At 38.2% G+C, this 14,185-nt stretch overlaps 2 protein-coding genes and 1 long non-coding RNA gene across 5 annotated transcripts; 2 read left to right on the top strand and 1 right to left on the bottom strand.

Moving 5' to 3' along the window:
- The first annotated feature begins 2,746 nt into the window (after positions 1-2,746).
- Positions 2,747-13,905, top strand: LOC119074728. The gene is made up of 3 exons (XR_005087231.1): positions 2,747-3,157; positions 8,448-8,456; positions 13,895-13,905. It is a non-coding gene; the product is annotated as an uncharacterized LOC119074728 (long non-coding RNA).
- LOC119074580 (xaa-Pro aminopeptidase ApepP) lies at positions 3,815-6,973 on the top strand. 3 transcript variants are annotated; one of them, XM_037180810.1, is made up of 13 exons: positions 3,861-3,932; positions 4,025-4,210; positions 4,416-4,548; positions 4,616-4,916; positions 4,976-5,176; positions 5,235-5,431; positions 5,490-5,579; positions 5,649-5,830; positions 5,892-6,041; positions 6,104-6,411; positions 6,482-6,571; positions 6,642-6,727; positions 6,792-6,973. In XM_037180810.1, exons 2-13 carry the CDS (start codon positions 4,077-4,079, stop codon positions 6,906-6,908), a joined length of 1,989 nt encoding a protein of 662 aa, XP_037036705.1. In that variant the 5' UTR covers positions 3,861-3,932; positions 4,025-4,076; the 3' UTR covers positions 6,909-6,973. The 3 variants fall into 3 exon arrangements, with proteins under 3 accessions (XP_037036706.1, XP_037036705.1, XP_037036707.1); XM_037180811.1 differs by lacking the exon at positions 4,025-4,210 and having other exon boundaries at positions 3,815-3,932; XM_037180812.1 differs by lacking the exon at positions 4,025-4,210 and having other exon boundaries at positions 3,874-3,932; positions 4,428-4,548.
- LOC119074679 (CDP-diacylglycerol--inositol 3-phosphatidyltransferase) lies at positions 9,945-13,525 on the bottom strand. The gene is made up of 5 exons (XM_037180963.1): positions 13,367-13,525; positions 13,097-13,231; positions 12,773-12,926; positions 12,397-12,557; positions 9,945-12,315 (listed from the first exon to the last, which is right to left on the bottom strand). The coding sequence occupies exons 1-5, from the start codon at positions 13,422-13,424 to the stop codon at positions 12,143-12,145; spliced, it is 681 nt and encodes a 226-aa protein (XP_037036858.1). The 5' UTR covers positions 13,425-13,525; the 3' UTR covers positions 9,945-12,142.
- Positions 13,906-14,185: the final 280 nt, after the last annotated feature.

Here is a 14,185-nt window from a genome sequence, read left to right as displayed (position 1 = left end):
CATGTAAGGGGTCGAAAACCCGAGAAAAATTTCGAAACTCCCTCATTTTCGGCCCCGACACATGAAAATTGGTTTTTTATGCCAAATACTGCGAAAGTTTGTATTTTCGGTCCTCAAATGGTGACCGAAAGTAAAAAAATTCAGGCCTTGGGCCGAAAGTAAATGTCACTGTCATCATTTTACTTTCGCCCCGTGGGCTTGCGTATTTGCGGGCCGAAAGTAAAAGTCACTGTCATCATTTTACTTTCGGTCCTCATATGTCTCGAAAACACATGTTCACTTGATTGAAAGTACGAATTGAGTGTAGTGTTGTGTTGACGATAGCCAAATGTTTTGTGAGCAAGTGAATGTATGTTTACAGTAATTTCATTTGTTAAATTGTTTTTATTTTTATACCAGGGGGCTGCCGCCCCCTGGACCCCCGCGCTTTTCGGCATTTTGGTGTTTCTACAGCAAATTTTGTTGATAACTCAACAGTTTAATTAAAATTATGTTTTGTTTCGGACCGAAAATACAAATCTTCCGCAGAATTTGGCATAAAAAATAGTATGCATCACTCGGGGCAAAAGTAAAAAAATTCAAATCGTGTGATTGCCGCCCTTGCCTGCGGCGCGGGCTGCAAACTTCACACGTTTGAATTTTTTTACTTTCGCCCCTTGTTATGCAAAATACTATTAATAAGAGTGAGGTAAGCGAATAAATTTTAAGAAAGATTTTGCAAAGTCTTTAAACTTCGCACTTGTTTAGTACTCCACTAAAATTAAGACGTCGAAATTTCTCAAACTGCGCCTAAGTCGGATCTACTTTAATTGAATAGTCCATTTGGTTTTACTTGAGTATGGAAGTTTATTAACAATAAATCATTCACACTAGAGATGAGCGGGCCGCCCGAAATACATCGGCCCGACCCGACCCGGCCCGATCGGGTTCGGGTCCGGGTTTTGAAAATTCATTCGGGCCGGGTCGGGTCGGGCTTTGAAAACAAAAATTCGGGCCGGCCCGACTTAGAAATACAAATTTAAAGTAATCCAATAAAAGCCTATAAAGCATGAAACACTAACTTATTTTATTATTTTACTTCGCGTATAAGATTATTGCAAAGCTTTTATGCGTAGAAAATGATTTTCCATTAAATTTCTTATAGTAAAAAAAAGTCGGGTCACGTGGGGCCGATGATTTTTTCGGGTCGGGTTGGGTCGGGCCGCGAAGAGAAAAGTCTCGGGTCGGGTCGGGCTCGGGTTCAAAAAATTGGATCGGGCCGGGTCGGGTCGGGTATTGAAAAAACGTCGGCCCGCTCATCTCTAATTCACACCAAGTGATCACTGATCACATCAATGTAGAGATGAGTATTTCTAAGTCGGGCCGGCCCGAATTTTTGTTTTCAAAGCCCGACCCGACCCGGCCCGAATGAATTTTCAAAACCCGGACCCAAACCCGATCGGGCCGGGTCGGGCCGATGTATTTCGGGCGGCCCGCTCATCTCTACATCAATGGACAATGTCCATTTTTGTGTGTGAATTATCTGCGAAAAAAACCTGCGAATTTTAAATATCCAAAATTTGTTTCTTTGTACAAAGGCTTTTTCGCAACTTTTTGTAAATGGAGAATGGTTTTTGGAATACATATGGAGATGTAATAGTATTTTGCATAACAAGGGGCGAAAGTAAAAAAATTCAAACGTGTGAAGTTTGCAGCCCGCGCCGCAGGCAAGGGCGGCAATCACACGATTTGAATTTTTTTACTTTTGCCCCGAGTGATGCATACTATTTTTTATGCCAAATACTGCGGAAGATTTGTATTTTCGGTCCGAAACAAAACATAATTTTAATTAAACTGTTGAGTTATCAACAAAATTTGCTGTAGAAACACCAAAATGCCGAAAAGCGCGGGGGTCCAGGGGGCGGCAGCCCCCTGGTATAAAAATAAAAACAATTTAACAAATGAAATTACTGTAAACATACATTCACTTGCTCACAAAACATTTGGCTATCGTCAACACAACACTACACTCAATTCGTACTTTCAATCAAGTGAACATGTGTTTTCGAGACATATGAGGACCGAAAGTAAAATGATGACAGTGACATTTACTTTCGGCCCGCAAATACGCAAGCCCACGGGGCGAAAGTAAAATGATGACAGTGACATTTACTTTCGGCCCAAGGCCTGAATTTTTTTACTTTCGGTCACCATTTGAGGACCGAAAATACAAACTTTCGCAGTATTTGGTATAAAAACCATTTTTCCTTGTACAAAAAGTTGCGGGAAAGCCTTTGTACAAAGAAACAAATTTTGGATATTTAAAATTCGCAGTTTTTTTTCGCAGATACTTCACACACATTAGGTGAATTTCTCGGTTTATTTGGGGTGAAAATTGTTTCCGAGGGATGTGAGTACGATTTAAAGTTAGCTGGAACTGTCCCGTGTGTGAATAATATGAAGTGTGAGCGTGAGTGCTGCATGAATAGCCGGTTGAGTCGGTCTTTGGCGCCGTGACAATGCGATGCAAAATGAGTGAACTGCACAATGCTAAACGCTGAGATTGCTACGGTATGGTATACGTTCGCCCATGGCATCGAAGCGAGATGCTGACGGATGTTTTGTGGAAGGAGGAATGATCTTTCTAACATGTATATTGTATGAAAACTGACCCCTCGACCCTACGTAAGAATCATCTCAAGCAAAGGCTCCGGCGAGCGGTTCATCTCCCTGCTGCCAATCTTCGGGTCTACGAACGTTGTTATTACCGTACCCGTAGGCCCGTCGTCGGCTTTATAAACGGACTCAGGTAACTGGACGAATACAGGTAATTTAATGAATGCAGTGGGATGACAAAGCAGGTAACAGGTAAATTTTCCTTGCGGCATTATATTGTGTCGGACTGTATTGCAAGCCTATGAATGATATATGCAAAAGTAGCTAGTCCAGTCACTTAGTCCGGCGACGGTGATTGTTGTTAGTCTTAAGTTTAACACATTTCGGATGGCGCTGTTCAACACATCGATACCCACGATGTACACACAGAGTAACAAAGTATTGAACAAGGAGGGCAAAAAGGGGGATCCAAGTGGGTCATTCCACTGTGAGTGATTCAACGTTCAAGCTCTTCCGGAAAGACCACAGGGTCCTATTCGAAATGTGCAAGGTCAAGGTCAAGGTCAAGGCAGATACTTCACACACATTGTCCATTGGACATGGACAAAAGTATCAATTTCAAACAGTAGAACCTTTGTTGACTCGGCCGGAATCGTCCAGAGTAACAATAGACAACGAAAAAGAAAAATTATCAAACCTTTGAAAGACATTTTGGATAAACCTTCAGCGTAAGTGTGGTGGATATGCCAAAATGAGTAAGGGAGTTGAATGGCTGTTAGTAGACATGAAATTATACTTAGGACATTATTGATAGTTTGGCGAATTTCGTTTTTGAGATTTTGTGCAAGAAAAAAGTTTTGTGTTGCGGATCTGGCCTGGCCGCTCACTTGTGAAGTAAATGATTTGGTAACAAACCCTGTACACAATTGAAGTAACAGATTTAACGATTTTGAAATTGCATCAATTTTATTGTAAGTTTTCACATTTTAGATTCTAGATCGCAACAATTTGTTGCACTGAAATCTGGTTGCTCGAATCATAGAGGAAGGCTTATCGATGCAATTTTTATTTTTTAGCGATGTTACTGAATATTTGTGCTAATCATTTTCTCTCGGTTATGTAGTCTTATTAGCAAAATAAATGAAAAAAAATAAAAAATATTTTGGTAATTTTGCATCAGTTCAATGAAACCGCTTACATTTGAGTCATAGAGGAACGCACTCCATGCCAAACCTCTTCTGAAACGTCAAGTTGACTTTCTATAGTAAATAGTTCCAGAAATTCTAATCTTGTATATTTTGTTGCTGTTCAAAGGCATATCGGTATCAAAACAAAAGGTATACAGTTGCTTAACGACAATTTTTTCATAATGTCCGATTACTTATCAGTTTAATTGAGCTATTGTTATTCATTTGTTTATCTACCATAGATTATAACCACACAAATTGCTATCTCTCTCTCGATTATATTTTCCACTGACAATGATTTTAAGTCGAAAGTATGCGGCTATTCAATCATCATTGTCATCATTGTCCGTGCTAAATCAGAAAGTAAATTATTTCACAAAAGTCAGTGCATTTGGCCACAAAATAAGAAAATCACCGAGTCATTTGTCGTAAGATTTTTATTATTTTTGTAACCAAAAATTGGTTTTTGTTTTGATTGTCCTGGGGTGGTTAATATATTCAGTCTGTTGATTTTTACAAAATAATCTTATCGTCTTTATGACTGACGTATCCGTAAAACTTGTTTTTTTTGTGTGCATAATAATATCGAATTCACATATTATAAGATCTCACCGACCTAGTAACCATTTACAGTTATTGTCGTAGCTATTCCACCATGAAAGAAACATCGAAGATTTTGAGTGAGCTCCGTAATTTGATGAAAAACCTTCCAAATGGAATCGGGACCATCAGTGCCTATATTGTGCCATCTGAAGACGCTCATCAGGTAATAGAGCAAATTTATGACACCACCATACCCGTAAACATGACCCTAATTTGATCTCATCGAACAGAGTGAATACATCTGTGAAGCGGACGAACGTCGAAGCTTCATTTCCGGCTTTAATGGATCGAAAGGAGCAGCCGTTATTACACAGAGTGAGGCTCTGCTGTGGACGGATGGACGGTACTACCAACAAGCTCGTTCACAGATGGACAATAATTGGACGTTGATGAAAGAAGGTCTGGCTGATACGCCAACAATCGGAGCATGGCTGGCGAAAAACTTGAAAAAGGGCGAGCAAATTGGTTGCGACGGAAACCTATTATCGAGTCTTGCTTGGAGTCAAATGCACGTCGAAGTGCAACGAAACGGTACGACCATTTCAGATTTCATTTTGTTGATTCCACATTTCCAAATTTCGACTTCGTAGAAAATGTATTGCGTTCAATCGACGACAATTTGATCGATCGCATTTGGTTGGACAGACCGAAAAGAACGTCCAATCCGATAATCACTCTAACCACCGAAATGACTGGTGCGACAATCAATGAGAAAATTGGAAAAATTCGCGGCGAAATGACGGAGAAAGGAGCTGATGTGTTGGTGGTGACTGCGCTGGATGAAGTCGCTTGTAAGCAATTCGAACTGAGTCATAGGTCGGTCGCTAAAAAATCCAATTTTCTTTATAGGGTTGTTGAACATGCGTGGCAGTGATATTGAGTATAATCCCGTCTTTTTCGCCTATGTAATTGTAACGTTGGACACGATCTATCTGTTTTTGGATCAGGCCAAGCTCCCATCTAATGCTACCGAACATTTCGAGCAAAATCAAGTCAAAATTGAACTGTTAAACTATGACGGTATCCGAGACAAGCTCACGGCCTTGGTAAGTGCCTAGTGCTAAGATCGACTAATTTACTGTTTAATATTGAACATTGTTGCAGGCTCAGCCATCATCTTCTCGTGTGTGGATAAGCTCGTCATCGAGCTACGCATTGACGGCTCTCATTCCACTAAATAATCTAATTCAAGAGGTAAGGCAGAGCTGGTGGTTTTACTCAAAATAATGTCGAATCAATCTCGATGATCTTTTCAATTCAAAGATAACTCCGATATGTAAAATGAAAGCAGTCAAAACGACAATCGAGGCACAAGGAATGATCGACTGTCATATCCGAGACGGTGTGGCGCTATGTCAATACTTTGCATGGCTGGAAAATGCACTCGAATTGGGCGAATATGTTGACGAAATCAGTGGAGCCACGAAATTGGAAGAATTTAGAAAGTATACCGACTCCGTCCGATGAACCCATTTAAGATGCGCAAGTGACACATTTTGTTTGCAGGAAACAGGACAAATTCATGGGATTGAGTTTTGCTACAATCAGTGGTTCCGGTCCGAACGGGTCGATAATTCATTACCATCCCGAAGAATCAACGAAGCGACAGATCACCAAGTCGGAAATCTATTTGTGTGATTCCGGTGCCCAATATTTGTGAGTTGGGGAACATTCGGTGAATGGGAAAAACAGAAAATTATAATTTCTATCAACTCCAGGGATGGAACAACTGATGTAACAAGAACGTGGCACTTCGGCACACCAACTGCACACCAGAAGGAATGTTTCACACGCGTGTTGAAGGGACAGATAAATATGGGAACGGCAGTGTTCCCGAATAAGAGTAAGGGAAATACGCTGGACACGTTAGCGCGCAAATACCTTTGGGACGTTGGTCTGGACTATGGACATGGAACAGGCCATGGTGTTGGTCACTTTTTGAATGTTCATGAGGGACCCATGGCAATTCATTACCGCTACTTTGCCGATGATCCCGGCCTACAGAAGAATATGTTTGTGTCGAATGGTAACGTTCATTTAAGATTTATGGTCGGGTGTCAGTGAGCAACTTTCCATTCATTTTTCTTTTAACGCAGAGCCTGGTTATTACGAAGATGGTGAGTTCGGTATTCGCATTGAAGACATTGTGCAAATTGTCGGTGCGGAAACGAAAGGCAATTTTAAAGGTACACGCTAGATTACCATATACATTACCGCCCTATATTCTGGTCACTACAATTGTTTGTTCTAATTTAGGCATTGGTGCTCTAACATTCCGTACAATTACAATGTGTCCGATTCAGACAAAATTGATTGACAGAGAATTAATGACTGCAACTGAGGTAATTGTTTTGTGCGCCTGTTAGTCCCTCTCTTATAGTAAAACTTTGATAATTTCCGGTATAGAAATTACACCTGAACGCATATCACAAAACTGTGTACGATACCCTCGCTCCATTGATGTGGAATGTCGGCGATACATTTACCGTGGCCTGGTTAAAGAAGGAAACCGAACCAATTTAATTTTTTATTGAACGGCGAACCGTAAAACATTTCGTTTCAGAATAAAAGAATTTTTTTTGTGGAAAAATGTTATCGATTTTGAGTGATATTTTGCCTGATATAACCTGGGAATCGCTTGGCAAAAATTGTAAGTGAGTAAGAATTTGAGTTCGACTATCAACTAGGAGGACGAGAAACTTTAGGAGTTTAATTACTATCCTTCTACATTATACACTGCAAACGTCATTTGAAGGCGTCATTCCTCATCTGTCCATCTGTCTGTCTGTCTGTCTGTCTGTCTGTCTGTCTGTCCGTCTGTCTGTCTGTCTGTCCGTCCATGTGTCTGTGTCACAAATAAAAAATGAGACAATAACAGCCTTGATTCAAAATTGCACTACTATGAGCAAATCAACACCAGGCAAATAATAATTATTTGTTATCTGATAACCAATCGCTCATAGTTGGCATTGCAATTCGAAAATTTGGTAGTCTACTACCACGGTGATAGTTGCCAACCGAATTAATTACCAGCGAGATGTTTACTATTCGAGGGCACCGACTGATGCAATTATTCTGACTGCTTGTCTATTTATAACTCGAGAATTTGGTAGTTGGCTACCATGATGATAAATTGCAATGCTAACTATGAGCAAATCAACACCAGGCAAATAATAATTATTTGTTATCTGATAACCGATCGCTCATAGTTAGCATTGCAATTCGAAAATTTGGTAGTTGGTATCTAACAACCGAACGTAATTTTCGGCAGAGATGTTTACTATTCGAGAACTACGCACCGACTGACGAAATTATTCTACCTGCTTGCCGATTTATAAAACGATTTTGTAGGTGGTAGTTTTGGTAGTTGATAGTTTTGGTAGTTGATATTTTTGGTAGTTGCCAGCTGAAATTCAAAATTGCAATGCTAACTATGAGCAAATCAACACCAGGCAAATAATAATTATTTGTTATCTGATAACCGATAGCTCACAGTTAACATTGCAATTCTAAAATTTTGTAGTTGGTAGCTGACTGCCAATATTATAATTGACTACCAAACGTAATTTTCGGCAGAGATGTTTACTATTTGAGAGCTGCGCACCAACTGACAAAATTATTCTGCCTGCTTGCCTATTTAAAGCTTGAATTTTTGGTAGCTGACTACCAAACTGGTAGCTGACTACCATACTGATAGAGAGGTGGTAGAGATGTTAACTGTTTGAGAGCTGCACACCGACTGATGAGATTATTTAGGCTGCTTGCCTATTTATAATTCGATAATTTGGTAGTTGACTACCGAACTGGTAGTTGAATACCAAAATGGTTGTTGAATAGTTGAGTTTGGTAGTTGAATACAAAATTGGTAGTTGACTACGAAACTGATAGAACGATGGTGGCGATGTTTACTGTTCAACAGCTGGATATCGACTGTAGAAACTATTCTTCCTGCTTGCCTATTTGTAACTCACGTATTTGGTAGTTGGTATCTCGAGAAGTGAGAAAATTGAGAGAAAGAAAAAAGACCTCACTAGGCTTATAGCCGGTCTATTCTTGTTCTAGTTTTTCAGAGTACTTTCCCTGCGTTCGAATTTATTTAAAAAAATTCTTGATATTCGTCCATCTAGGAAACGCATATGATTTATAGATAACTGCTACCGACACCATTTTTACAATGTACAGAAAATATGGACTATCCCCAGTCTAGTCGTTATTGTTGAATGGTCTGCTGCTCTACTCATAATTACTTGTATATTTGTCCAGATCCAATGTTCACTTTTGGTTGCGTTGTTCTAGGAAGATTCTAAGGACAAAATTGTTGTACGGATAAGATAACTAACATAGAAACTATGTCTTGGACAGGAGATCGGTCATTTTCATCCTCATTAAATTAGTCGTGTGTAAATTAACTTGAACATACGTTAAGTGTATCAAGGTTCTTTCAGAACCTTGAAGTGTATCACCAACAAATTTATCTGATCTACTACTTCTTTTGATCTTAACATTTTCAACTAATCGACAAAACAATCTTAATTCTCGTATACTACTCAAATACTGGAAAATTTGATTATCTTCGATGTGGAAGAATGTGTAGTGTACTCGGAGATAAGGAAGTTTTCCTGCAAAAACGTAACTATATAAGACGACAGAGAAGATCGTTGACTATTTCTGCAATTAAATTCTTAATTTTTTTTTTTTTAAGGCAGAGGTTCTCTTTATTTAAATATGCGAAAAAAAAGGCTGCTCACAATGATGCAGCCCGTAAAAAAACGATCTTTTCAAAAATCAAAGGTTACAAAACATAAAAATCATCTACTCTATCCGGTCCCAAAGTCCCCAAAATACACGCAGCGTTGCCTCTTTGTATCGCAATTGAAATTTTCTGCAATAAATAATCCATTGATCGCGGTTCGCCTGAAGTGGCCTTCATAATTTTTCCTAATTTCTCAATGAATTTCTTTGTTTCAGGTCCCATACAGCCTAAAGTCTCGAAAGCTAGAGGAGTAAACAAATAATTTTCTTTTAAACGCTTATAATGATTGTGTTTAAATCTTTCTGCGTTATCCGCAATCGACCGCTGTTTCTTGCTAGATTCATTAATGTATGAAGGCGCCAATGTATCTCTTATGGTTACATCCCAAATAAGAGATTTCCCATGGCTCCATGGAATCAGGGTCATCCCATCAGGTCTTTTACCATCATCTCTAGACATACCTGGCGGTTGTAACATGGTTGGAAATCCTGCTGAAGAAAATGCATGAGAAAAAACTTTGTTGACTTTATCATGCGCAGCAATTTTTTTAATTTTCATTTTGCATGATAAGCCGTGTAAGCCATCCTTTTGAACCATTCCACCACAAACACACTTATGTTCCTCGCATAAACCAGAACCTAAACGAAGACCAACAGCAATTCTAGCAGAGTTGTTATCCAATAGCAAACCCAAATAAAATTTGGAATTTTTTAAGAATTGTTTTGCAAAAATAGTCTATGGAGTTGAGTCGTTCTCTTTGTCGTCGTTTCTAGTTTCTGTCGTTAACCAATGAAAAACGAATTTAATATTTTTAAACATTTTTATATTTGAACAATCACCATTAAATCGACTGAATGACTACAAAGACATTGGTTTTTGTTTGTTTTGTTTTACTTATACAAGGTACATGCATCTCATTTTTTGAGTTCAATGTTTCAATTTTGACTTTTCTTATTACTTAGAAAATAAATTGAATTTTCTGCTCTGCTTCACATTTGGTAATGTTCCCCGTCCCCTCTTTTTTCACATTGTTCATTTTTCAATAAATATATATCTGTGAGTTCAATTACAAAAATAGTTTTGTTTCCAGGTGCAAACTTAAGACTTTTTAATTCATATGCAAGCGCAATTCGTTTTGCAAAGTGTTTAAACTAAAAAATCATAAAAAATATCGATTTTCGCTTATGCAAAAACAAGTCTAATATCGAACTTTCGTTCGTTGTTTAAAATAAATGCGACTCATTTGCCCTGACATCAATACGGGTATTTTCAAAAACTCGATCAGAACGTACCACAAATTACAGAGAACGTATTCGTAGTTTTCAAGGGATTTAATGAATATTCTGAAATAACAGGCTAAGACACACTCGATATTGGTTGGTACCCAGATTCGAAAGATTCAACAGATTTCGTTCCATAAAACGAACTCTTTTAAGGTGAAGAAGGAGCCGCTAAAAATTCGTTTGCTACCACTGCCTTCATGATGAACTCAGAGATATTTTGTGTACTAAAAAGAAACTTAAATTTTTGGCCTCATGATCGACATTTTTAACCATTTGGCCATAAATAGCTTCATGGCTTCACAGTTATAAAAATCAATTTTAAGAATGTTTAGGCCAAAAATTGACATTTTAAGGACATTTTATATGCGAGAAATCTGTTGAACCAATCTTCGAGCGTGTTTCAGAATCTGTTGTTTCAGAACATAGGATTTGATGTTATGACTGTTAATGATTAGTAATCGGTAGGTATTAGTACGGTGTTAAAATTCAAAAGACATGAGCTTCAGATACAACTCATGGTTCAGGTTTTTAACTAACTGATAGACTTTACGCTAACAAATGTGCCATTGGAAGCTACCGACTAACAATCAAGTAATTTATTCTGTTGATTTGAAGATTGAATTTAATTGACAACTCCTTCATCACGTGAATGGCCGAAAATCATTGGATCAACTATCACTAAAAATGATTACAATAAATGGAACACTGTATGGAAGGTTCGGACGCCTCATACCGAGTAATTGCAATTCGGAATTTGAATTCTCATTAAAGCATCTAAGCACCGATCTAATTAACAAGGCTGAATCTCGAACATGATTCTTCTTGCTGGTGATTTCGATGCTTGGATTATGTTTCGTTTAAGGTCAATGACCTTTACCAACGGAAATTCTTTACATTTCGAAGCTGTTTCGCTTGGGTTCTTTAAATTCCTCGGATTGTATGGTCGAGACTCTATTCAACACGAAGAACAACCATTCGGTTCGGTAACAGCAACCCGATTTTTGTCTATTTTTTCTTCCCGTAGAAGAAGGAAGCTCGATAAATCAACCCAATTTTAGATAAGTTAAGCGTGAGGACTTTGCCTGTAAGAATATGTACTACTTCTGACCGAATATCAGTTCCTGTTCCATGGTTTAACAACATTCTCCTTTTGTGGCTCCGTTTTTTTACAATTTATTTAACTCAATTAATTTCGTCCACCGACAACAGTACGTTCATCTACATCAGTTAAATGAGTTACGATTAACACAGCATTTTCTAGTACAACGCTAGTTCACTTCACAGTGACCATGAAATTATTTAATTAAATTAAAGAAGAAAAACAACAGAAAAACAAGCAATATAATTAACCAACAACACTCATCCATAAACGTTATAAGCTTAAGACTATTTTCCACATTAGAATTTTTTTCTATTAACCCAGGGGATACACCGACACGAATATTTATACTTAATATGCAACGAGACTGTTCTGTTGTAGGGGAAATGGAATGCCTTGATCTAGCATCAAATTATCCATTTCCACTCCAATGGTAGGTAGTCCCCTTACTAGTTGCTAGATTCTACTAAACAAATTTCAACGACAAAATCGTTTGTGTATGGACCAGCTAACATACAGAAAAATATTTTTTTTTTTTGTTTAATTTAATTGGAAACAGAATGTCTCTTCATTCTAGATTTAATTTTGTTCGATTCGCATCGCTTTGTTGCTGTAACTTTATTTATTCAGGTTTTTTCGACAGTTCCTTCTTTCGATTGTTTTCACGTTCGGCGGCGTCAATGATAGTAAGGTTCTGCGCAGCAACATACGCATGTAGTAATGAGATCAATGCTTTGACGAAAGCAACTGGAGCTGATAGAACAGCGGCTACTTTGAGCAATGATAGTCCGAGAACTGTTCGAGAGAAATGTAACGGTGGAATATCATAACGAGATTGCTTTTGAATTTTCTACTGTGTAATCAGTCAACACTCACTTGTCGGTCCATTAGTGAAGTAGAGCACGTACAAAGCGGAATAGAAGAGTTCATTGCCACAGCACATGAATGTCAAAATGTCCTTTCGATAGTAGAGTCTCATGATTGGATTATCGTTTGGATCAAAGAACTTGTGAGACGTTTTTCCCTGCAACGTTGATCTGAACCGGCGATAAATATTGTGGATCAAAAAATTATCCACCAACAACACAGCCCTGCACGACAACGCTTAAAAAACTAAGTAGCAAAGAGATGGAAGATTTTGAGAGAGACTCTCTCTCTCTCGCTGAGAGTAAGCATACGATATTCTCGTACATCTCTTTTGCACTAAGTTTTAACGCGTTGTATGGCAGAACCAGTCAGTAATGCAACTTACGTGTGCAAATAGATCCAGTGACATGCAATGTCTATGGCCATAGATAATTGAAACCAAAACATATACTTCGGATAGAAGTAACTCAATGCCACCAACAAACCCATAGTTCCACATCTATCGGTCAATTGATCGAGCATAGCTCCAAACTTTGTACCTATACCACCATACAACGTTTGAATTACAAATTTGACTTCGTGCAATAAGTCGAGATAATCCCTAATCAATACATTACAATCTATCGTTGAAACAGCATATCACTACGCCTATCATCGATAATTGAATTATGATGGGAAAATGTTGTCAACGAATCGCATCTATACTCACTTTGATTGAAAGCCCTAGCTGCATGACCGTCGACCGCATCCAGCAGTGCACTGATGATGTAGCACCATCCGGCAATCACATAGTTTGTTTGCATAAAATAGAATGCAATGACTGCCAAGACGATACGACCATATCCTGAAAGGGCAGCAATCACACATGAAAAACATGACAACAGGATGAAAATTTGAAACGCAGTTTTCACTTATTGGGTACGATTCAGTACGAAATTGTGACGGAATTGCGATTTAATTTGAGGAAAATGTTAATTACCGATTAAATTTGGCACAAAGAGAAAGATATTCTCCTGATTTCCAATGGCTGTGGACATTTTTTCAGTGATTTTTTTTTGTAAAGCCAACAGCGGAAAATCGAACGATACAATGTTATCTTATCGAATGTCAAAACTCTTTTGTATACGGAAAAAAATTGCAGAGTGAGATAGAGTATCATACGTCAAAATATAGATGTAAATAACAGCAACAAAAACATCAGGTGGGCCCAGTAAGCACGTAATCGGTTGAATTTTTTAAAAATAATTTTTGAGTTCCTTTTTCTTTTGTGATTAACATGATTAGACTTAAGTATAGTTTCCACTAAAAAAGAGCACTCCGTCTAGCCTCCGTCTACATGACAGTTGTAAAATAGAACAAAAGAACTGTCACGCAAACGGAGTGGAAATTGAATTTATTTCAATTTTTTACTCCGTTTGCGTGACAGTTTTTTTGTTCTATTTTACAACTGTCATGTAAACGGAGGCTAAACGGAGTGCTCTTTTTAAGTGGAAACTATACTTAACAGTTTATTGATATGTACTGCTGTAGCACCATAGTGCACCATAGCAGCTTTCTACCACCGGTACAACACAAAAATTACGTCAAATAGAGGTCTTGTTGTATGAAAAATTCGTAAGAGAGCAGGCCTCGGACCTCTATATTAGACACAAGTTTTGTCAGGGCTGTGTTGTGTCGGTGCTAGAGAGCCACTATAGACTTTCAATCAAATATGATTCTTTTACACTGGAGTGACAAGTGTAAGCATTTACTCTCTGCACGATAAGATAACCAAAAAACTCCTTCGATCAGTATGACT

The sequence above is a fragment of the Bradysia coprophila genome, unplaced genomic scaffold (genome assembly GCF_014529535.1).
Source record: "Bradysia coprophila strain Holo2 unplaced genomic scaffold, BU_Bcop_v1 contig_151, whole genome shotgun sequence".
In the NCBI taxonomy this organism is placed as follows: Eukaryota; Metazoa; Arthropoda; class Insecta; order Diptera; family Sciaridae; genus Bradysia; species Bradysia coprophila.
Note: the sequence above shows the minus strand (reverse complement) of the source record. Positions and strands in the feature narration are given on the sequence as shown.

Coding starts and splice junctions, on each gene's coding strand:
- LOC119074580 (XM_037180810.1), top strand. CDS start 4,077: ATGATTTTAAGTCGAAAGTATGCGGCTATTCAATCATCATTGTCATCA. Junction 4,211..4,415: donor AAATCACCGAGTCATTTGTC/GTAAGATTTTTA, acceptor AACCATTTACAG/TTATTGTCGTAGCTATTCCA. Junction 6,412..6,481: donor GAATATGTTTGTGTCGAATG/GTAACGTTCATT, acceptor CTTTTAACGCAG/AGCCTGGTTATTACGAAGAT.
- LOC119074679 (XM_037180963.1), bottom strand. CDS start 13,424: ATGTCCACAGCCATTGGAAATCAGGAGAATATCTTTCTCTTTGTGCCA. Junction 13,232..13,366: donor CTTTGTGCCAAATTTAATCG/GTAATTAACATT, acceptor CTGCCCTTTCAG/GATATGGTCGTATCGTCTTG. Junction 12,316..12,396: donor CTTCACTAATGGACCGACAA/GTGAGTGTTGAC, acceptor TCTCTCGAACAG/TTCTCGGACTATCATTGCTC.